The sequence below is a fragment of the Protomyctophum bolini genome (genome assembly GCF_963924005.1).
Source record: "Protomyctophum bolini genome assembly, contig: SCAFFOLD_320, whole genome shotgun sequence".
In the NCBI taxonomy this organism is placed as follows: Eukaryota; Metazoa; Chordata; class Actinopteri; order Myctophiformes; family Myctophidae; genus Protomyctophum; species Protomyctophum bolini.
In genome coordinates, this window is record NW_027665925.1 from 26,571 (window position 1) to 48,730 (window position 22,160).

Sequence of the window (22,160 nt, forward strand, 5' to 3'; positions counted from 1 at the left end):
TATTGGCTGTTTGTATTCTTTTTGGAAAAATATAAAAAGATACTCCTGTGGAAAGGCTATATTATTTGACTTATATTGAACCTATAAACAATTTTGTATTATTTAGTATTATGTAAGGTTTTGCCCCCTCAAATGGTACCTCGTCAGATAATCCCCACATTATCTTCTGTGAACAGACTTCACTGTAGTAGCTTTTCATACATTATATTTGTACTTAGGCTGTTCTGCTGTCATGAAAGTTTATAGTTAGAGAAATTCAAAGTCCAGGAAAAATTCTGGGAGGAAATAGAAACGGGGCGAGTAGTCGTGTTACCAAGTGGGACACACTTACTAGGGCCCCAGAATGTGGGGGGGGGGGGATCACACATGTGGGGGGGGGTCCACAGGGATTGCTTTTCCGAGGGCCCAGAATTTGATGCTATACCGTACGCCCCTGTTCACGCTAAACTTCCTCGAGCCACGCATTGACTCTTTTTTTATTCATTTCGAATGCTAAAATCTTGGTTTGCTAGTCAACACCAAGAGCATAAAAGACAAAATAAAATACATTATGAAAAGGCATTTGAATACAATTACATTATTATTAAACAGTTAAAAAAAAATTAAGAGAACAAGAACAAAGTTACTGTATTGTGCAGCACAAGATAAAAGGCAGTGGCAAACAGTCTTCGGCTTTGATTCAGAAGATCTGAGAATGTGAGCATACAGACCTGCGGTTTTGTGGAAGTTTTTTCCCCCTGATATGTGGCGCATGCATACAAACAAAATGCCCATGCTGCTAAAAGCTGTGAGCTTGTAGATCGGCTATTTTCAGCACGCAACCAAGTGCAAAATCAGCCAATTATCACGATGCCATCAAGGCCAGCTGCCAAAAACAATTGTATTTGACTATATTTCAACTGTAGATGCAGTCGACTAAAATCTTACGATATTTAAGTCAACTAAAAACTAGACTTAACACTGAAACATTTCAGTTGACTTGAAATGTTAATTGAAATTGTATTCAAAATACTATTGTAAGCGCCATTTGAGTCTCCTAATTGTGGTCAAGTTCAGGTTGCCATAGTTACACCCTGTCCCTAATGAATTGCAGGTGTTGTTGATAGGAGGCAAACTGTTTTCTGACTGTGCAGACACAGGGGACTGTTGCATTCACCACGTTGACTGTGTGCTACTTATGTTATTTGCATTCAAAGTATATAGGATTCTGGACAGTAAATAAATATAATTTAATATCCACTCAACAACGCACATTTTGGACCTCAGTTCTTTCAGCACACATCTAAACTTCATCCTCAACCGTCAGCAGCCAGTATACGGTAGCACCTAATATAGGGATTTAGGCGCTACAACTATAAGTAAAACTAACTCAAAATGTGCTGTCAAAATCAACACAAACTCTCTCTCCCTCTCTCCCTCCCTCTCTCTCCCTCCCTCCCTCTCTCCCTCCCCCTCTCTCTCTCTCTCTCTCTCTCAGTGAGGACACAGCCACCCTGTTGTCTCAGGACGGCCAGCGTGTCATCCTGGCCAACGGGACCCTGGTGCTGCGCTCGGTCAAGGCCGAAGACTCCGGCTACTACACGTGCACGGCCACCAACACGCTGGGCTTCGACACCATCATAGTTAACCTCCTCGTGCAAGGTGAGTGCACGAGAGGATGTCAACGATACACGCACACGCATGTAGGACTCACAGACAGACATTTTTTAGAGTCACGTCTGGAGTTTTAACCCATTTTGACCCGGGAACAATTCTGCAAATGTATTCGACTACATCCTGACTGTTTTCTTGAAAAAGCAGTTTTTCTATGTCAGTCGTTCTCGAACACTTTACGTGTCACTTTTCACGATTCTTATTAATATAGTTAATATAGGGATCCATTTTCGTCACCGCTTTTTACTATTTTGAAAAACATTTTTGAATAGTTCAACTAGCCAATCTATACATTGACACGTTGTGAGCTTGTATAGACTGGCCATTTTAACTATTCAAAAATGTTTTGCAAAATAGTAAAAAAAAAAAAAAAAGGCAAAGAAGTTTAGGGATAAGGGGTTTAGCGGTGACGAAAATGGAGCCCTATCACTCTCAATTTTACAATTTAAGGTCGACTTGAATAACCACTCCATCTCAATCATTATAGTCAACTTAAATTGAGATTATAACACCAGTTTGGATTAAAGTTCAATTAACGATAACCAACCGACTCCGTTGTTTTGAAATAAAGTATTAGGTTGTGGACTGGTTACCAGTGTGTGTGTGTGTGTGTGCATGTGTGTGTGTGTGTGTCTGTGTGTGTCTGTGTGCGTGCTTGCGTGCGTGCGTGCGTGCGTGCGTGCGTGCGTGCGTGTGTGCGTGCGTTTCCCTGCAGTCCCTCCGGACCAGCCCCGTCTAACCGTCTCCACCACCTCCACCTCCTCCATCACCCTGGCCTGGATCCCGGGCGACAACGGAGGCAGCTCCATCAGAGGTACGACCAACGCTGGCCATTATGGACCAGATAAAGGGCTTTAAATTGTAAAAAAAAATGTATGGAATGCATTAACCCATTCTGAACGGGAACCCATTCTGGTGTCAGCATTATGTTATGCTTTAGCTATTGAAAAATAGCAGATCTACAAGCTCATAGCGCGCCACAGAGTGAGCGCCGTCCCGTGAATTTGTTGCGCGTGTGCTTGTTCCGCGCAGCACACGCCCCTCCGCGGCTCACCAGACCTGGATTCTGTTTAGCTTTTTTTTTTTCCTACGCTTGCGTTGTTGCGCCACCTCTTCAACAGACCTGGTGGAGGAGACTCGCTTCACGTCTGCATGGTGGCCCTTTAGACGGCTAAAGAGGTGCTGATAAAGATCCGCGAACTGAACCAAACACTAAACATTTTGGATTAACTTTTATTGATGCCGTGAGCATCTCCAAGCGTCCATTCAATAAAGGAGAGAACACAACACCAATATGGGATAAGCGAATGTTTATTGGAAGGATTTTGGCAGCAGTTTAGCAAGTAGATATTTGGCAGGAGTTTAGCAAAATGGCAAACAGCAAATGGCAAAATTATGGCAGAGCATTATTTTGGCGATTAGACTCCCAATTGCATTTATTGGATAGGATTAGCTTTTAATAGGGAGAACCCCCTCCCCATTGGAGCATTGGAGTCTAGACAGTAGACGCTGGTGGTGGCAGCTGAGCTGATGAACCTCCTTCCTTCTCAACACTCGATGGCAAGGTGGAGTGCACTGCTCCATGGAGCAGTGCACTGTAGGCCAGGTGTATCTAATCAGTTAACGGTACACCTCAGTAATGGCCGCGCCCATGAGGACAGCCTTCTGTGGATTCCCCTATAGGTCACCTTAGACCAGGGGTAGCCAGCCTTTAACCCATTCTGACCTGAGATCATATTCATACAAGGTTTCCACTGGACACACACTGGTCTGATTAACCCATTCTGACCTGAGATCAGATTCTAAAAATGCCAGTCCTCCTTCGATTTTTCAAAAATAGCAGACCTACAAGCTCGTAGCGCGCCACTCGGTGGCGCGCTATGAGCTTGTAGGTCTGCTTTTTTCAATAGCTAAAGCATAACATGATGCTAACACCAACATGGGTTCCCGTTCAGAATGGGTTAAAATCAAAAGATCCATTTTTGGCCCAAAAAGGTATTAAAGATCTGTCTGGAGCCGCAAAATAATATGTTTTTTTCCTTTTGCTAGACTAGTGCACCTGCCAGTGCACCGTGTCACATTGTCTGTTCTGTTGTAAACTGTACTGTTTGCTTCATACAATGATACACACCCCATTTTGACTTCAGGGGGCAACAAGAAGTCCTTTCTCCTCCAGCCTCCAGAAAGCACACAGAAAGTACATTGAGTTTCTCATAGTCACCAGTTGCCACCATTATATTTTGGGGTTAAGCTATACATGATGTTCTCTGGGATAACAAATATTCAATCTACCTTCATTTCCATCCACCAGCTGTCTAAAAAAAACAGGAAGAGACTGCTCTAGGCGGCATCTTGACGCTTAATTCTTCGGTCGCATAATGTGCCCACGCTCACAAGCGCGAGCTCCGCATTCGCAGAGTTTCAAATTGGACCGGAGTCTGGACCCTAAAAGTGCGTGTGCGGTGCTGCGGGCTCGCTTATACGCTATACGCGCACACGCGCCTTGAAAAGCCCTGGTAGGCAATAGACTATTAGTATTAGCACTGCAGCAGCTATAGGGCCTCTGCAGCCCAGTCTTTCTGAAGCAGAAGTGCAAGAGGCATTATTGAGATGAGAAAATGTCACACAAACATTTCTCCGTGTATGAGATGTGTCTGAGATGTGTATGATATGTGCTTTTCTGTCGATATAGCTCGACATTGAGCTCTGGTCTTTATTTTGTTCTCCTTTTTTTTTGTTTCATTCCATAATATTAAACGTCCACTCAGTCAAAGACAGAAAAAGAGAAACAGAGACAATGTAAAGCAGGCTTTGCTGTGGGTCTTTGGCAGTTTCACCCTGCTTAGTTTCAGCCCTTTATATCTGTGAGGGAGAAGGAGAGGAAAGTGGCTCTAGCCCATTCTGACCGGGAACCCATTTTGGTGTTAGCATCATGTTATGCTTTAGCTGTTGAAAAATAGCAGATCTACAAGCTCATAGCGCGCCACCGAGTGGCGCGCTACGAGCTTGTAGGTCTGCTATTTTTGAAAAAATCGAAGAACGACTGACATTTTTAGGATCTGATCTCAGGTCAGAATGGGTTAATCAGACCAGTGTGTGTCTGGTGGAAACCTCGTATGAATCTGATCTCAGGTCAGAATGGGTTAAGAGGCTCTAGCTGAAAAGACCTCAACAGAGCTCGCTATCCAAAGGCAGCTGATTATGAAAACAGTCACCATATTGCACACCCCTCATTTGCATAGATGCTCAGTCAGCGCCATCTCAGTCTGGGGGTTTGTGGGTAACTAATGGTGGCACAGATAAAGCACAGCCAATCTCCACCTCCCATCTGGGTCCCAAGTGAGGAGAAGCACAGCTCCACATCACCATCTGGTGGTGAGGAGGAAGAGTTTTTATAGTGTTTTTGTTCTGTTGAAAACATGTACTGTATACCAGGAGAAAAGAGAGACCAATTATAGGTGCTCAATGGAGTCTGAAAAGGTAGGCTGGTGCTTCTAGTGATCAACGGGAATCACACTTGAAATGAGAGGAGCGATACGAGCACAAAAAAAAAAAAAGCACAGCTGTAATTCCGCAAAGTCAAGGTACCTTATTATTACTAAAAAGGTGAAAAACGCGTTTTAAACCTTTTTGTAATATAAGTACCTCGACCTTAAGCACACATTTAAACACGAGACAAATACTTGTCCTTGAACAAGATTTCTGATGAGCAGGATAATAATAATAATAATAATATCTCAAACGTATATAGCGCTTTTCTGAGTACCCAAAGACGCTTTACATGGGGGGGCTTTACAGAGGTAACAACAGATTAAAAAAACTTTAATAGAAAAAGGAAAAATAACACTAAAAGCTAAAGAACATTAAAAGACAGTGAAAAGGGTTAGCTAGGGAAGGCAATTTTGAAGAGGTGGGTTTTGAGGGTGCATGGATTTGAAGGTTTGAAGGGTGGTGGCATCTCTGAGTGCCTTAGGGAGGGCATTCCACAGGGTTGGGGAAGCAAAGGCGAAAGCTCTGTCCCCCCACGTACAGCGTTTGGTTTTGGGGACATCGAGGAGGTTTGCATCACCAGACCTGAGGGAGCGAGAGGGGGCATGGCGTTTGAGGAGGTCACAGAGGTATGGGGAGCCAGGTTATTTAGTGCTTTGTAGGTGGTCAGGAGTGTTTTGAAGTGGATTCTTTGTTTAACCGGTAGCCAGTGAAGGTCACGGAGGACAGGTGTAATATGGTCTCTGGAAGGATGGTGCCTCCTCCTTGCATGGTCGCCTCCACCATTGCTGTGCGTGCGTGCGTGCGTGCGTGCGTGCGTGCGTGCGTGCGTGCGTGCGTGCGTGCGTGCGTGCCCGGTTGAATGTATGTGCACGTTGTGAAGTGCTCTCAGGCGCTGCATAAATGCAGACCATTTACTAAAGGTATCAATAGAAGGGGAAGACCAGGTAAACTCTTCCATTTACTAAAGGTATCAATAGAAGGGGAAGACCAGGTAAACTCTTCCATTTACTAAAGGTATTAATAGAAGGGGAAGACCAGGTAAACTCTTCCATTTACTAAAGGTATATCGATAGAAGGGGAAGACCAGGTAAACTCTTCCATTTACTAAAGGTATCAATAGAAGGGGAAGACCAGGTAAACTCTTCCATTTACTAAAGGTATCAATAGAAGGGGAAGACCAGGTAAACTCTTCCATTTACTAAAGGTATCAATAGAAGGGGAAGACCAGGTAAACTCTTCCAAAGCTTCAGGGCAATAATACTCATTTATTTTATGGTATGCATTTATTATACGGCGATGCCGAAAGTATGTACATCTAGAACAGCATTAATCAGGCTAGTACAGAAAGCACGACAGACGTGTATAGTTCATATGGAGTTTATGAGCTTAAACATTGACGTGTGTCTGTGTGTGTGTCTTGTGTGTGTGTGTGTGTGTGTGTGTGTGTCTGTGTGTCTGTGTGTGTGTGCGTGCGTGCGTGCAGGCTTCGTGCTGCAGTATTCGGTGGACAACACCGAGGAGTGGAGGGACGTGTTCATCAGTTCCACCGAGCGGTCGTTCAAACTGGACAACCTGCGCTGTGGCACCTGGTACAAGGTCAAGCTGGCGGCCAAAAACAGCGTGGGCGCCGGACGCATCAGCGAGATCATCGAAGCCAAAACCCACGGACGAGGTAAGACATGCCTATATATAAACCCACGGACGAGGTAAGACATGCCTATATATATAAACCCATGGACGAGGTAAGACATGCCTATATATAAACCCATGGACGAGGTAAGACATGCCTATATATAAACCCATGGACGAGGTAAGACATGCCTATATATAAACCCATGGACGAGGTAAGACATGCCTATATATAAACCCATGGACGAGGTAAGACATGCCTATATATAAACCCACGGACGAGGTAAGACATGCCTGTATATAAACCCATGGACGAGGTAAGACATGCCTATAGAAACCCATGGACGAGGTAAGACATGCCTATAGAAACCCATGGACGAGGTAAGACATGCCTATATATAAACCCACGGACGAGGTAAGACATGCCTATATATAAACCCACGGACGAGGTAAGACATGCCTATAGAAACCCATGGACGAGGTAAGACATGCCTATATATAAACCCATGGACGAGGTAAGACATGCCTATATATAAACCCACGGACGAGGTAAGACATGCCTATATATAAACCCACGGACGAGGTAAGACATGCCTATATATAAACCCATGGACGAGGTAAGACATGCCTATATATAAACCCACGGACGAGGTAAGACATGCCTATATATAAACCCATGGACGAGGTAAGACATGCCTATATATAAACCCACGGACGAGGTAAGACATGCCTATATAAACCCATGGACGAGGTAAGACATGCCTATATAAACCCATGGACGAGGTAAGACATGCCTATAGAAACCCATGGATGAGGTAAGACATGCCTATAAACACAGCTTCTCAAAGTGTGTTCTGGGTTCCGGGGACCCCCCAGGGGTCCATAACTCATCTCTCACCCGCGCCACTTCGTCTTTGTGATGTGTTTATTGATTGCGTCTGATCGCGCTCTTCATCAGCGCATGTAATATTCTGTAGCTCACCTCCAGTAGAACAGATTTTTCTTTTTTAAATCCATTTATCTCGGATTCTTTTACCAGATTGCGTTTTTCATCAAAACAAATGGACCTTTTACAGGTCCATTTCAACACTCTCACGGTGAAATACATTTACAATTCACATATTTTAGAGTGTACTATACATTGAGATCCCAGTCCCAGAGATAAAAATGTATTTAATTGGGGTCCCCGTTATAATGGTTCCTGGCATCCTAGTGCCAGTTACAATGCCCTCAGAGCCCAAAGGCAGGTGAAAATGTTGAGGTTTTGTGCTGTTTTTGGAGCTATTTTGGAGGTTTTGTGTGATTTCTTTTTTTTACACACAGCGCCCCTAGCCAACCTGGCGCCCTATAGGCGGAGAACTGTTTCGCCTGCCTTTCGGGCCGGCCCTAATGCATGGCCTCTATTTTCAAAGACTAATATGTATTGATTTGTGGGTCCTTGGACATGAAAACGTTGGGAGACCCCACCGCTCTAATGAAAAGCATAGCAAGAGAGAGAAACTAACGTTATTCTTATGTGGAGATTGGCTGCAGTGTTGTTTTTTGTCGACTAAAACTAAGACGAAAGAAGACCTTTTTTCACTGACGAAAACTAAATGGAAACTAAATTAAAACTAAGCTATGATGACTAAAACTAAGCCAGATGTTGTGGCGACTGGTACACACACACCCAGGAGACGGAAAGACGTTTGCCTATTCCAAGGCGTTTAATCACAGAAGTCGGTTCAACAAAACAGCTGGTTTCTCAACCACTTTCATGTAATGTCAATGTGAGGGCAGTTTAAAGACACTTAGTTCAGTTCCTCTTTCCTCCCACACGGTGGTGCTCTAGGGTCGTCGTCACGGGACTTAGGGCCGATTCATACTCCTATCTTACCACTGTTTCGGCGCTGTAGTGCCGAAATGATTTCGGCTCGTCAGAAAATTTCAGTAGCACCGAAGAGCCGACTTTAGGACGGAACCCGCCCCCCCGAACCTCAAATGACGTCACATTGTAGGCGCTACAGAGCCAAATGACGTCACATTGTAGGCTCTACAGCGCCGAACCGACTTTTATTCGGCTCTAAAATAGGAGTATGAATCGGCCCCTAGTCTCTGGACTTCAACGGGGGTGTCCTTCACACAGTGCGCTCGTGTAACAGACGTGATCTTGCGTTGTGTTATGTAGCACCATATAGACCATAGGATCTCAGCAGTGAGTAGATTTATTCTGTACAAAAGACAACGAGGCAATCACTGCTCTGCTCTGACTTAGTTGTATATATATACGTTTTCCACAATATCAATTGCGCTTTCAAAGCCAGTATGAAATAGGAAGTCAATGACAATATATACAATATGTACCTGTACAAAAGACAACGAGGCAATCACTGCTCTGCTCTGACTTGTATATATACACCCATCCAGGTGCATGTAACGACATGTCCACTGCTGGCCTGCTCGCGTTGCCAAAAAAAATGGCAACTAAAAAATACGGGGAAGCAGCTTTTTGCTTCTACGGGCCGTCGGCATGGAACAAGCTCCCACTGTACCTTCGTCAGGCAGCCTCTGTAGACATTTTAAAAGCTCAGCTCAAGACCCACTTCTACAACAGTGCTTTTAATTGATCTTTTATTTTTTATTTTTGTTATTCATGTCCTCACTGTATTGCATTACTGCTTGTTTTTAATGTTGTTGCCTTGCTTTTCTTTTATTCTCCATTTTTCTGTAAAGCACTTTGAGCTGCATTTCATGTCATGAAAGGTGCTATACAAATAAAGTTTTATTATTATTATTATTATTATTATTATTAATATCAATTGCTGGAAATAAAGCTGTCTGAGACACACACAGAAACCACACGGTGGCGTAACGTTCCTCTGGTGTCCCTCCCTCCCTCCCTCCCCTGTGAACAGAGCCCCAGTTCAACAAGGACCAGCCGGTGTTCACTCACATCAACTCCAGCCACGCGCGGCTCAACCTGCAGGGCTGGGCCAGCGGAGGATGTCCCATCAGCGCGGTCACTCTGGAGTTCAGACCCAAAGGTTTGGTTCACTTTGGATCTGCTCTGAAAAGAAAAAAATAAATGCCTTTTTATTATCATCTCCCTGAATCAAATGTGGTTTTCAACCCCTTTTTCCACGTCAAATCCCATTATTTATTCAGTCATTTGAGCCACGCTGACCCACCATTTGATGACCTTTAGGGCTGTATTTTGCGTGTCTTAAGTACCAGGTCTTATTACCTAACTTGAGTAAACTAAAGACCTGGAGGCGTGATCAATGCTCTTTGGCCACTCAGAATAGCCAAATGGCATTGACCACGCCTCCAGGTCTTTAGTTTACTTAAGTTAGGGAATAAGACCTGGTACTTAAGACACGCAAAATACAGCCCTTTGCCTCTCAGACCCAAAACTACAAAGAATATGTTATTGTCGTTGGAAGATTCTCTTCCCACAATTACATGCTTGTATATTGATGTGGTCCCATTATGAGAGAGAACAAAGAATACGGGTTCCATTTGGTTTCATTTCACGCTCTCAAGAGTTAAAGATCTATCATTTAGCTGGGGGACCACCTAAAACCCCCCCAAAGACCACTGGTAATTATTACACCTGGTGGTGTGTTATGGCATGCCCCCCCCATCCAGGTGCATGTAACGACATGTTACATGCACGCCCATCCAGGTGCATGTATAACGACATGTTACATGCACCCCCCATCCAGGTGCATGCATGTAACGACATGTTACATGCACCCCCCATCCAGGTGCATGTACGTAACGACATGTGTCATGTCCCCCCATCCAGGTACGTGGGCGTGGCAAAGCGTGCGCACCAACGCCACCTCAGACGTGTTCCTGGCGGAGCTGCGCGAGGCCACCTGGTACGAGTTGAAGATGAAGGCGTGTAACAGCGCCGGCTGTGGAAACCAGACCTCCCAGTTCGCCACGCTGGACTACGATGGCAGTGAGTATATAGACGGCGCCCAACGGAACAGATACTGCCCTAGTGGGTGTTCATTTAGCACCTTGGGTTTTACTGTCCCTCCATCCATCCATCCATCTTCAACCGCTTATCCATAGACGGGTCGCGGGGGCAACAGCTCCGCGTATTTTATGATCAGCCTTTTCCACAAGGCTCTTCCTTGCGTCTCTCTCCAAGTAACATGCAGTCAGTTTCAGGCAGTGCAGAATGTAAACAAGCGACGTAAAACGTGGCTACATGCTGCCGTACGGTGCTGGAAACTGCCGTAAAACTTGTTGGAGAAATGAGGAAATTAATCTAATGAATTTAAAAGGTTAATATTATAAATATCCGAAAGGCATATACATATTGATAAAAACTAAAACTTAGGGTATTTGGTCTATAATTTCAGTTAGTTTTAGTTCATTTCGTGAACACACAATACAGTTACAGTTTAGTTATCGTTTTTTTATTTTTTTTTATTTTTTATTAGTGTCAGTTACCTTTTTAATTCTAGTTTTCATTTTTTAGTTATAGTTTTAGTTAACCCATTCTGAACGGGAACCCATTTTGGTGTTAGCATCATGTTATGCTTTAGCTATTGAAAAATAGCTCATAGCGCGCCACCGAGTGGCGCGCTACGAGCTTGTAGGTCTGCTATTTTTGAAAAATCGAAGAACGACTGACATTTTTAGAATCTGATCTCAGGTCAGAATGGGTTAATCAGACCAGTGTGTGTCCAGTGGAAACCTCGTATGAATCTGATCTCAGGTCAGAATGGGTTAACTATTATAACCTTGGATCTATCTAGCCGTTTGCACACAGAATAACTGAGTCCGCCCCGTTCCATGTTCCGTGTTTTCGCAGGTACCATCCCGCCAATCAAGTCGCCCCTGGAGAAGAACGACGACGTGAAGAAGCTCTTTTCTATTGGCTGTCCCGTCATCCTGGTGACTCTGGGCGTCGCCCTCCTCTTCATCATCCGCAAGAAACGCAAAGAGAAACGGCTCAAGAGACTGAGAGGTGAGACAGCATCTCTGTAGACTTAGATAGCATTTGATACAGACTTATAGCATGTTATGTAGACAGCACTATAATTGCATTGTATGTAGTCATAGCACGCCATAGTACATATGTATAGCATAGTTGTATATATGTATAGTTTATATGTATAGTTTCATTCATTATATATATATATATATATATATATATATATATATATATATTCCACTATTACTTTCTTAGCTTACGCATGTTTCATGATAAATGCTTTTTTTTATGTGATGTATTCCCATGCTTTTGTTCTTGCTTAATGTAAATCGCTCTGGATTAAGAGCGTCTGCTAAATGCCTAAATTGTAAATTGAAGAGGAGCACACGGCAGGAACGGAATAGTAATAACAATAATAATAATAATAATAATAATAATAATAATAAATGACTCTAGAATGATGTTGTATGAGTAAGAATTGGCTTTTTGTATAGTAAAGCATGTTTTGCCCTCTCTCTCTCTCTCTCTCTCTCTCTCTCTCTCTCTCTCTGTCTCTCTCTCTCTCTCTCTCTCTCTCTCTCTCTGTCTGTCCCTCTCTCTCTCTCTCTCTCCCTCTCTCTCTCTCTCTCTCTCTCTCTCTCTCTCTCTCTCTCTCTCCCCATCATACATTTGCCCTGTCTAGATGCCAAAAGCCTGGCTGAGATGCTGATCAGGTAAAACATTTAAGTCATTATTTGTAAGTAATAGCTACTAGGCCATTAAATGAAAGTGACCTGGTGTAATTGATTAAAAAAGAATCAAAGAAAGAAAAGAAAAACACTAAAAATATTCCGTGTGTGTGTGTGTGTGTGTGTGTGTGCGTGTGCGTGTGTGTGCGCGTGCGCGTGTGCGTGTGTGTGTGCGTGTGTGTATGTGCGTACCATGTCTACCCTGAGCAGTAAGAACAACCGGAGCTTTGACACCCCAGTGAAGGGCCCCCCTCAGGGGCCACGGCTGCACATCGACATCCCCAGAGTTCAGCTGCTCATCGAGGACAAGGAAGGCATCAAGCAAATTGGTTAGTATGTTGCTGTGTGTGCGTGTGCGTGTGTGTGTGTGCGTGTGTGTGTGTGTGTGTGCGTGTGCGTGCGTGGGCGCATGCTATTGTGCTGCTATGGGCTATATGCACACAGATCTTCCCTATACTTCCTTCACAGGTGTTACCGATGACACTAATGAAGGCTCTGTTCCATTTAGCCCATTCTGACCTGAGATCAGATTCATACGAGGTTTCCACGGGACACACACTGGTCTGATGAACCCATTCTGACCTGAGATCAGATTCTAAAAATGTCAGTCGTTCTTCGAATTTTTCAAAAATAGCAGACCTACAAGCTCGTATCGCGCCACTCGGTGGCGCGCTATGAGCTTGTAGATCTGCTATGTTTCAATAGCTAAAGCATAACGTGATGCCAACACCAAAATGGGTGCCCGGTCAGAATGGGTTAGTGTAGCCACTGCATGTGGTTCTCAAATGTTTTATTTTCAAGGACCCCCCATAACTCTGACAGTTATATATACACACCCACACCGACGGGGCCATTTGGGACCCACTCAAGGACACTTTGAGACCCACTGGGTGTAGCATATAGTGTTTCCAGTGAGCCAACACACACAGTATAGCAGCACCCTATACACTCTGTTTGACCAGAATGGAACAGAGCCTTCATTAATAATAATAATAATAATAATAACTTGGATTTATATAGCGCCTTTCAAGAAACCCAAGGACGCTTTACAAGACAAAACACTAAAAAACTAAACTAGTTGCCAAAAGCCAAAGTGAACAAATGTCTCTTCAGTGCAGACTTGAAAGTGTTCAATGTGGGAGTCTGGCGGATCTCCAAGGGGAGAGAGTTCCAGAGGGCAGGGGGCTGCCACATAGAAGGCTCTATGGATCTACAAGGGGAGAGAGGGCAGGGGCTGCCACGTAGAAGGATCTATAGATCTCCAAGGGGAGAGAGGGCAGGGGCTGCCACGTAGAAGGCTCTATGGATCTACAAGGGGAGAGAGGGCAGGGGCTGCCACGTAGAAGGCTCTATCGACGAGAGTCCGCCGTTTTGCGTGACGGATGGTGAGGAGTTCCATTTCTGAAGACCTCAGGTTCCGCTCAGGGGTGTAGTCCTTGAGGAGGTCAGTCAAATACTGTGGGGCAAGGGCATGGAGGGATTTGTAGTATCAGTGGTATCACCTGTGAAGGAAGTAGGGAAAGGGAGGCCCAAGTACTTTCCAAAATGGCACGTGTGCATATAGAGCCCATTCAACATACTGTATAGATACTATTTTGCGGTCATAAAGAGACATGGTGATGTGTGTGGACCATTTTTGTGCACCATTTTGTTCTCTAGGTGAAGACAAAGCCACCATACCTGTGACGGACACGGAGTTCAACCAAACGGGCAACCCTCAGAGCTTCTGCACCGGTGTGTCTGTACACCACCCTGCCTTGATACAGAACACCGGTCCTCTGATCGACATGTCAGACATCAGGCCAGGAACCAGTGAGTCTGCCTTAATTCTCTGTTCATTTATATCTTTCTTTTTGTATTAGATTTTTGGTCAGAAACGATGAATGGTAGACATGACTTACTTGATTTAACCCATTCTGAACGGGAACCCATTTTGGTGTTAGCATCATGTTATGCTTTAGCTATTGAAAAATAGCAGATCTACAAGCTCATAGCGCGCCACCGAGTGGCGCGCTACGAGCTTGTAGGTCTGCTATTTTTGAAAAATGGAAGAACGACTGACATTTTTAGAATCTGATCTCAGGTCAGAATGGGTTAATCAGACGAGTGTGTGTCCAGTGGAAACCTCGTATGAATCTGATCTCAGGTCAGAATGGGTTAAGCCCTTTGCTCCTCTAGGGTGCATATATAGAGAGAATTAAGCGCCTGACGCAGTGTTGTTTTTGTATTATACTATGACAAAAAAATGTTTTCCGACTGCCTTTTTTCACTGACGGAAACTAAATGAAAACTATAAGCTATGATGACTAAAACTAAGACTAAATATATTGACAATTTTGTCAACAACTAACATTTTAGGTCATTTTACACTTGGTTGCATCATGCTGAAACTAGCAGATCTACAATCTCACTGCTTGTGAGCTTGTAGATCGGCTATTTTCAGCGATTGTAAAATCAGTCATTTCGACAACATCATGGCCCGCCCAACATACATTTTAATCGACTAAATAAACTGTAGATTTAGTCGACTGAAATCTTATGACATTTAGTCGACTAAAACTAGACTAACACTAATACATTCCAGGTGGCTAAAATGTGACTAAGACTAAATAAAAACTATTGAAGAGACTTATGACTAAAACTAAAATCTAAATTTGCTGGCCTGGCGGCTCCCTTGGCGTCTTGTAGTAAAAACCCACAATGCAACGCTTTTTTTTCAAGAGGGTTGCGCGCAAACTTCAGTAGCATTACAAAGTTATTATGAACATGTGCGAGGCAAGGATATATACCGAACATTTCCCCACTATTTTCAATTCCAGCTGTGTTTGGCGTATATCTAAATATATTGTGTTGTTGAGCTGGTCATTTTAAAAGTCAAAAAGGTGTGGGCACTGCACTCACACTTGTAGACCCTTGGGAGACTTAGGTCAACAAAGTATTTAGGGTTTAAAGGGACACTTCACCCTTTTTGCAAAAACATATATGTTAATGACGTTTAGAAGCTTTAGAACACTTTCCTTTTGGGGGTCTTTATGTGTGTAATATGTGGTTTTAGATATTTTAGATTGTAGCAGTGAGCCCGGTGTCTCTGATGTCATGGACACTGGTCTCACTACCTTCCTGGACTACATGTTGTCTCAGTAAGACAGCTCTCCCCCCTATCCACAAGGAGGAGCAGTGCACCAAATAATTATGGGAATTGTAGTCCAGGAAGGTAGTGAGACCAGTGTCCATGACATCAGAGACAACAGGCTCACTGCTACAATCTAAAATATCTAAAACCACTATATTACACACATAAAGACCCCCAGGAAAGTGTTCTAAAGCTTCTAAACGTCATTAACATATATTTTTTTGCAAAAAGGGTGAAGTGTCCCTTTAAGTGAGAGAAGAGCCAAACATGGTCATCATATTTGCCCTTTCATTGATTGATTGATTGAATACGTTGTTTCCATCACGGTCCATATATAATGTTTTAAATTCGTCAACAGCGATATGCAAATCAATAACACAATGCCCTTAATTTACATTGTGCGCACAGCCTGGAATTTTCGGTCTCATGACTTTCCTGCTCCAGATCCCGTGTCGAGGAAGAGCGTGAAGTCGGCCCACAGCAGCACGAGGAACCGCTACTCCAGCCAGTGGACGCTCACCAAGTGCCAGGCGTCCACGCCGGCGCGCACCCTCACCTCGGACTGGCGCACGGTGGGCTCGCAGCACGGCATCACGGTCACGGAGAGCGACAGCTACAGCGCCAGCCTCTCGCAGGACACAGGTTGGCATCTGGGATAGCATAGCATATAGCCTCGGAATAAACCCAGACGTTTTATTTCCAAAGAAAAAGTCTGGGTCGATCGAGTCCACTGCTATTCGGCATACAGTAGCGCAAAGGTCGCTGTATCTCTGCTCATTTCTGATTGTCGGCACCTTTGTTAAATTGACGCAGACGCCACACACGTACACACACGTACACACACACACACACACACACACATGCACACACACACACACACACACACACACACACACACACACACACACACACACACTCCTCTCTCTCTCTGTCGCTGTTATTAATTAGTCTCATGTCCTGCAGCTGTGTCTAGTTTCTCCCGGCCCTATGCCATAGAAAGCATAAAGTTCCAGTCTATCTGGATAGTGACACTATAGAAGCCATTCATGCTGATCAAGAGACTTCTTTTTGAGTAAATCTTCTTATACCGGTATCCTATTTCAGGGCTTCTCAAAGTGGCTGCCTTGACGCAAGTCCATGCAGGGTGCCTCCAGATACTTTGATAACACTTGGAATGTATCGATGACACTTCAATTTAACCACTTCTTAGACCCTCTCAGCGGTTCCCAAAGTGGGGTCCAGGGGCCCCCGGGGTTCCTCAAGGCTACCATAGAGGGACAGGAAACAGGAAAACGTTGATCAAAATAACGGTTCTTCTACATTATGTAATTGTGTAGACTTATTTTAAATGAAGTCATGCAGATAATAATTTAACTCTTGAGAGTGTAAAAATTAAACCAAATGGACCTGTAAGGGTTCATTTGGGGTAAGGGTTATTTTTCTCCTCTCAAACCATTATGATTCCCTGCTTTCATATTACATGACACAAAACAATCCAATGACTTTACTGTGTCTCAAGTTTGGTCACATATTATGTTTGAGAACCACTGCTCCTATAGTAATCTCAACCTACACGTCTCCGTGTAACATAGATAAGGGTCGTAACAGCATGGTGTCGACGGAGAGCGCGTCGTCCACCTACGAGGAGCTGGCGCGGGCGTACGAGCACGCCAAGCTGGAGGAGCACCTGCAGCACGCCAAGTTTGAGATCACCGAGTGCTTCATCTCGGACAGCTCGTCGGACCAGATGACCACGGGCACCAACGACAACGCCGACAGCATGACGTCCATGAGCACGCCCTCGGAGCCGGGCATCTGCCGCTTCACCGCCTCGCCGCCCAAGCCCCAGGACTACGACCGCGGCAAGAATGTAGCCGTGCCCATCCCGCACCGCGCCAAGAGTGAGTCCCAAAATATCAAGACTATAATACCAAGTAAGACGCCCTAAACCTAACCTGACGCTGCCAGATCCAAGAAGCTTTGCTACACAAATTTGTTTCACAGCTTATTGGGATCTAGGATCTCGGAAGCAAATTCGATGACGGGGCTGTTCCTTTTTTTCAAGATACTTGGTAGATGATTGGATGGACCGTCTGTCTATCACCGTGTGGGCGTGCAAACACAACCAATCATATTGACGTGTCTATATAGCTTCACATCCGGTTCCGCCCTTATCTCACGCTGATTGGTTCGGTACGGAACGGATCGGTGTTAGCTGAACTCCCTGAGAGATCTCAGATGGAAGCTGTGTTGGGGAACATGCCCAATACTGCCCCCATCTGGCAGCGTCAGGTTACCCTAAACCTAAAGGGCCTTAATTGTCGGAGCCTGTTGAGAACTCTCGTTTTCGCCGGACGCCGTCGCTCTAATAACTTATAATATAATAATAATAATAATAATAACTTTGGGTCGAGGCCCGTCTGGAGTTTGAATGGACAGGTGTGTAAAAAGGGAGACGTCGACGAGGAAGGACGGGTGGGGTGGGATCAATATGGCATGTCGGAAAACAGGTCAGCTCCATATATGGAGATCTAAGAGTTTGAGGTTTGAGGTCAGATGTAGATGTATAGCTGCTGGCCAGCTCCATATTATGCAGATCTAGGTGATGATCCAGTCTTCTCCATGTGTGGCTACCCAGGGTTTGATGAGGTCAGTGTCGTGATCTTCATATGGAGATGGCCATATATGGAGCGTGTAACGAGGCGTGACGGACTGACGGCCATATATGGTGGCGTGACAGACTGACGGCCATAATATGGTGGCGTGAGGTATAGGCCTACTTACTGACGGACTGACATGTTTTGCAGGTTTTCATAGTAATAATAATCTGTGACTTACGCTTGCAAAATAATATTATATAGAGGCTACAAGCGTGACATCATTGTATGTGTCGCAAAAAACAACTTTCTGGCCTCAACAGCCATTGTACATCCAAACAGAAAAGTCCTATTGTACTAATTAAACAACGTTAAACTCACCAACATTGCAGCTGTATGGAAAGCTTGAATTATCCTCTTTCTATCCGCAAAGACAAGTAGACATGTTATGAGCTACTTTCTGTCAAGAGCTTATCCGTGCAGGTGATTATTTGTCTGTGAATAAGTGTCAGAGTTTGGCAGTGTTGGGTCAGCTACACTGGTTTTAATTATTCCTTTTAGTTATTTCATTATTTGTTTTTCAGTAAGAATTGAGGCTCGAATACAGTACCTGCACGTATAGTGGAGTAAGCAATAGGTCTTTTAAAGTTAATTAATAGGCCTATTGGCTATGACTCATTGTTATCTGCAGTGTAAGTTATAAGCTACATGTAGCTGACCCAACACTGGAGTTTGGAAGCGCTCGTTTTCAATAAGACAACCTCTTGCTGCCTTATGTAACATCTAGAAACAGGTGGTAGGCGCTACGCAGGGCTTTCCATAACGAGCGCTTCCAAACGCCAACGCTCCATGCTGCATAATGTTTTGACACTCAGTCTATCCCAGTGGAAAAGTGATGCAATATAATATAACATTGGTTTATTTTTTATTTTTGTTTTCAACTCATATTTTGTCTTTTTTTTTGTAAGCCATTAATAATGAATGGAGAATAGCAAAATCGGCTATTTTGTCTCTTCATTTTGTTTTACGTTGTGACGATAAGAACGAATGACGAATGACGATAAGAACACCCCTCACTATGATAACTGTCCAACTAATATAATACAATATAATTAAACAAATATATATATATATATATTAGGGCTGTCACGATTCGCCTAGTCCACGATTCAATTCAATTTTCGATTTGCAGCTCACGATTCGATGTTCGATTCGCTATAACGATTCGCCTAGTCCACGATTCAATTCAAATTTCGATTTGAAGCTCACGATTTGCTTCGATGTTCGATTCAATTTTTTCAATCTATTTTTTAAAAACCTCCTTTTTCAGCATTGAGGGCTATATTCATTATAATTTAGGCCAATATCTTGGTTTGTAAAGAAAAACACTTGTTTCCCAATAAGTCACATTTATTTTCTATAAATAACAAATCAGAATAAGAATAATAAAAGGTTTAACAACTTTGGGCTTTATGCCCTAACATTTTTTAAATGTTTCTTTAAGATGAGATGACTTGTAACATTCTTGTTAAGCTCTAAGTAAGTAAAAGAAAGAAAAAAAAAGACAAATAGTATATAGACCCATCTGTTGTTAGTGCAATTTGATCTGCATGGCTCAGCCCTTCAGTGATTTGTGCCATCACTTTATCATACATGCCAGGCAACACACGCGTGGTCATATGCGACCTGCATGGCATTTTGTAACGTGGTTCTGCTGTTCTGCAACTCTCATTAAATATTGAAAGCCAGCGTTTTCCACCATTGAAAGTGTTCGCATGTCTGCAGCTATGCAGACCGCAACTCCGTGCGTTAATTGTTTTGCACGGGGCGAATTAGCTGAGAGCTTTTCTCTATAAGAATCTAGAATATAGTTGGCTGTGTTGTTGTCTTTGTACCATCGTCGTTGGACAGATCGATTTCTTTGTGATGTCTGCTAAGATGCTGGCCCATATTTGACATGTTGCCTTTGGGAATGGGATACGGCACTCGTCTTCTTTTCCACACTTATTTCCGTGTATCATTGTCGTCGCCGCTGTCTACAACAGCACTGGCCATGGTGAAACGCAACAGCGGTCTCATTCTCTCACTTCTGTCAACTCCTCTCTCTCTGTGTGTGTGTGTGTGTGTGTGTGTGTGTGTGTGTGTGTGTGTGAGGCACGGCTCCGATACAGCTGGCTTTTCGTCTCTTTTTTTTCTCCATGCATTCGCATGGGCGGAATGGCCCGGCCGCTCGCGGAAGTAAAAACATAAAACATCGCGAGACGGTGCGTCATTTCGATACACTGAATCGAACGTCAATTTCGATTCAATTTCGATTCGTATCGAGAATCGTGACAGCCTTAATATATATACAGGTATATTAATATTCTCCTCCTGTCCTCCTCACCCCATTGCAGGCGACTACTGCAACCTCCCCCTCTACATGAAAACAGACCCTTTCTTCCGGAAGCAGTCGGACCAGCACCACGACCCCTGCCCCGTGGTGCCGCCGCGCGAGGCCTCCATCCGCAGCCTGCAGGCCCAGCGGGCGTACCACACCCAGGGCCGCCACGGGGGGACTGCAGCCGACTCTGCCAAGCAGCAGCAGCAGGCCTTGACCATGGGCCACTCGGGTCTGGCCAGCCTCACGTCCTCCTCCGGGGCCTCCTCGTTGGCGGGAGCGACCGGGGCCAGCGGCGGCGGTGGTGTCGGAGGGGCCTCCTCCTCCGCGTGCTCCAGCAGCTCCACGCTGCCCCAGAGGACTCTCACCTTGCCCGCTTCCTCCTCCTCCGCCTCGGCCGGCCAAGGCGCGGCGGTGGCTGCCGCGACGGACGCGTCTTCTTCTGCTTCGTCGTCCGGCGGCGCCAGCGGGGCGGTGGGGGCCACAGGGGGAGGAGGAGGGGGAGGAGGAGGGACCCCCGGAGGCGCCACGGCCGCCGGCGCCTCGGGATCTAGAGACTCTCTGCTGGAGAGCAGCAGCTCCTCGGGCCTCGGCAGACTGCAGAAGCAGCAGAGGGATAGGGATCGGGATAGAGATCGGGACCGAGATAGAGATGCAGGAGGGGCCGCCGGAGGGGCCTACTCCAAGTCCTACACACTAGTGTAAGCCTGCCCCGGGAACCTGCAAGGGGGTGGGTGGGTGGGCGGTACCACGACTCTTAATAGGATGCTGGGGGGGAGGGTGGGGGAGGTCGAGGGACACACACACACACACACAGCTTACCCAACAATGCCTGCACGGTGCCAGGCTGCAGAGGGCCGGGTTGGGGGGGGGTCCCTCACGGACGGACGGTACCGTACGACGGAGTCGACTTGTGGGTCTTCACAGCACAGGGCCGGGTTTGCCTTTTTTTTGGCCTGATTTTTCTTTTTTGCTGTCCTTATTCTCTCATTTGCCCCTAGCTGTCTCTCCTCTCTTCTGGCGCCATCCTGGAAGTCACTTGCCAAAACACAAAATAGCCTAATGATTTTGTCTCGTGGTCTCATCTATACTCTTTACATGTGAACCTTTTTATGTTATTCTCTCCTCTTTTTTTCTTCTCTTTTCGGTAAGGACACTGTACTTATGCGCAAAAGGCTTTCCACGTGCACTTGTTACATCTTTCTTCTTTTTTTAATGGAGACAGAAGTAGGATGAACTATGTTGTATGAGAATTACACACAGACCTACCTGTATATGTAGACACTTTTCTTAGGCTTTCCAAAGTGTTTCTTTTTCTGGTCTCTGGCTGAGAGCAGAGCTCATTATATCATGGCATTATTGCTTTCACCTGGGCCTCTCTGCACCGCGGCTCTAAAGGCTTGTTCTGTATACGAGCCCGGAGGACTAGGTGTCTCCACATCACAGCTCGAAGGCCGCGGGGGGGAATCTCCTTCTACCTAGACTAAACAACGGACGACACAGCATACCACAGTCCACATCCTCAGTGTGCATTTATAACCACTTGAAGCCTATAGCGCCCCCTATTCTGTGGCGAAGAGATTTGGTGTCGAGGGGAAGAGGGGGAAAAAAGCAA

General features: G+C 45.0%; 1 protein-coding gene across 1 annotated transcript in view; it reads left to right on the plus strand.

Moving 5' to 3' along the window:
• The window catches only part of LOC308312120 (cell adhesion molecule DSCAML1-like), a gene marked incomplete at both ends in the record, with an annotated part of 46,453 nt that extends 25,203 nt beyond the window's left edge, over nucleotides 1-21,250 (plus strand). Inside the window, 12 exons of the mRNA XM_080794515.1 lie at nucleotides 1,478-1,641; nucleotides 2,369-2,467; nucleotides 6,629-6,817; nucleotides 9,669-9,797; nucleotides 10,562-10,720; nucleotides 11,585-11,740; nucleotides 12,390-12,420; nucleotides 12,646-12,764; nucleotides 14,095-14,247; nucleotides 16,013-16,210; nucleotides 17,161-17,469; nucleotides 20,562-21,250. Of these exons, the coding sequence (XP_080650641.1) occupies nucleotides 1,478-1,641; nucleotides 2,369-2,467; nucleotides 6,629-6,817; nucleotides 9,669-9,797; nucleotides 10,562-10,720; nucleotides 11,585-11,740; nucleotides 12,390-12,420; nucleotides 12,646-12,764; nucleotides 14,095-14,247; nucleotides 16,013-16,210; nucleotides 17,161-17,469; nucleotides 20,562-21,250 (2,395 nt within the window). The remainder of the gene's footprint in view (nucleotides 1-1,477; nucleotides 1,642-2,368; nucleotides 2,468-6,628; nucleotides 6,818-9,668; nucleotides 9,798-10,561; nucleotides 10,721-11,584; nucleotides 11,741-12,389; nucleotides 12,421-12,645; nucleotides 12,765-14,094; nucleotides 14,248-16,012; nucleotides 16,211-17,160; nucleotides 17,470-20,561) is intronic.
• Nucleotides 21,251-22,160: the final 910 nt, after the last annotated feature.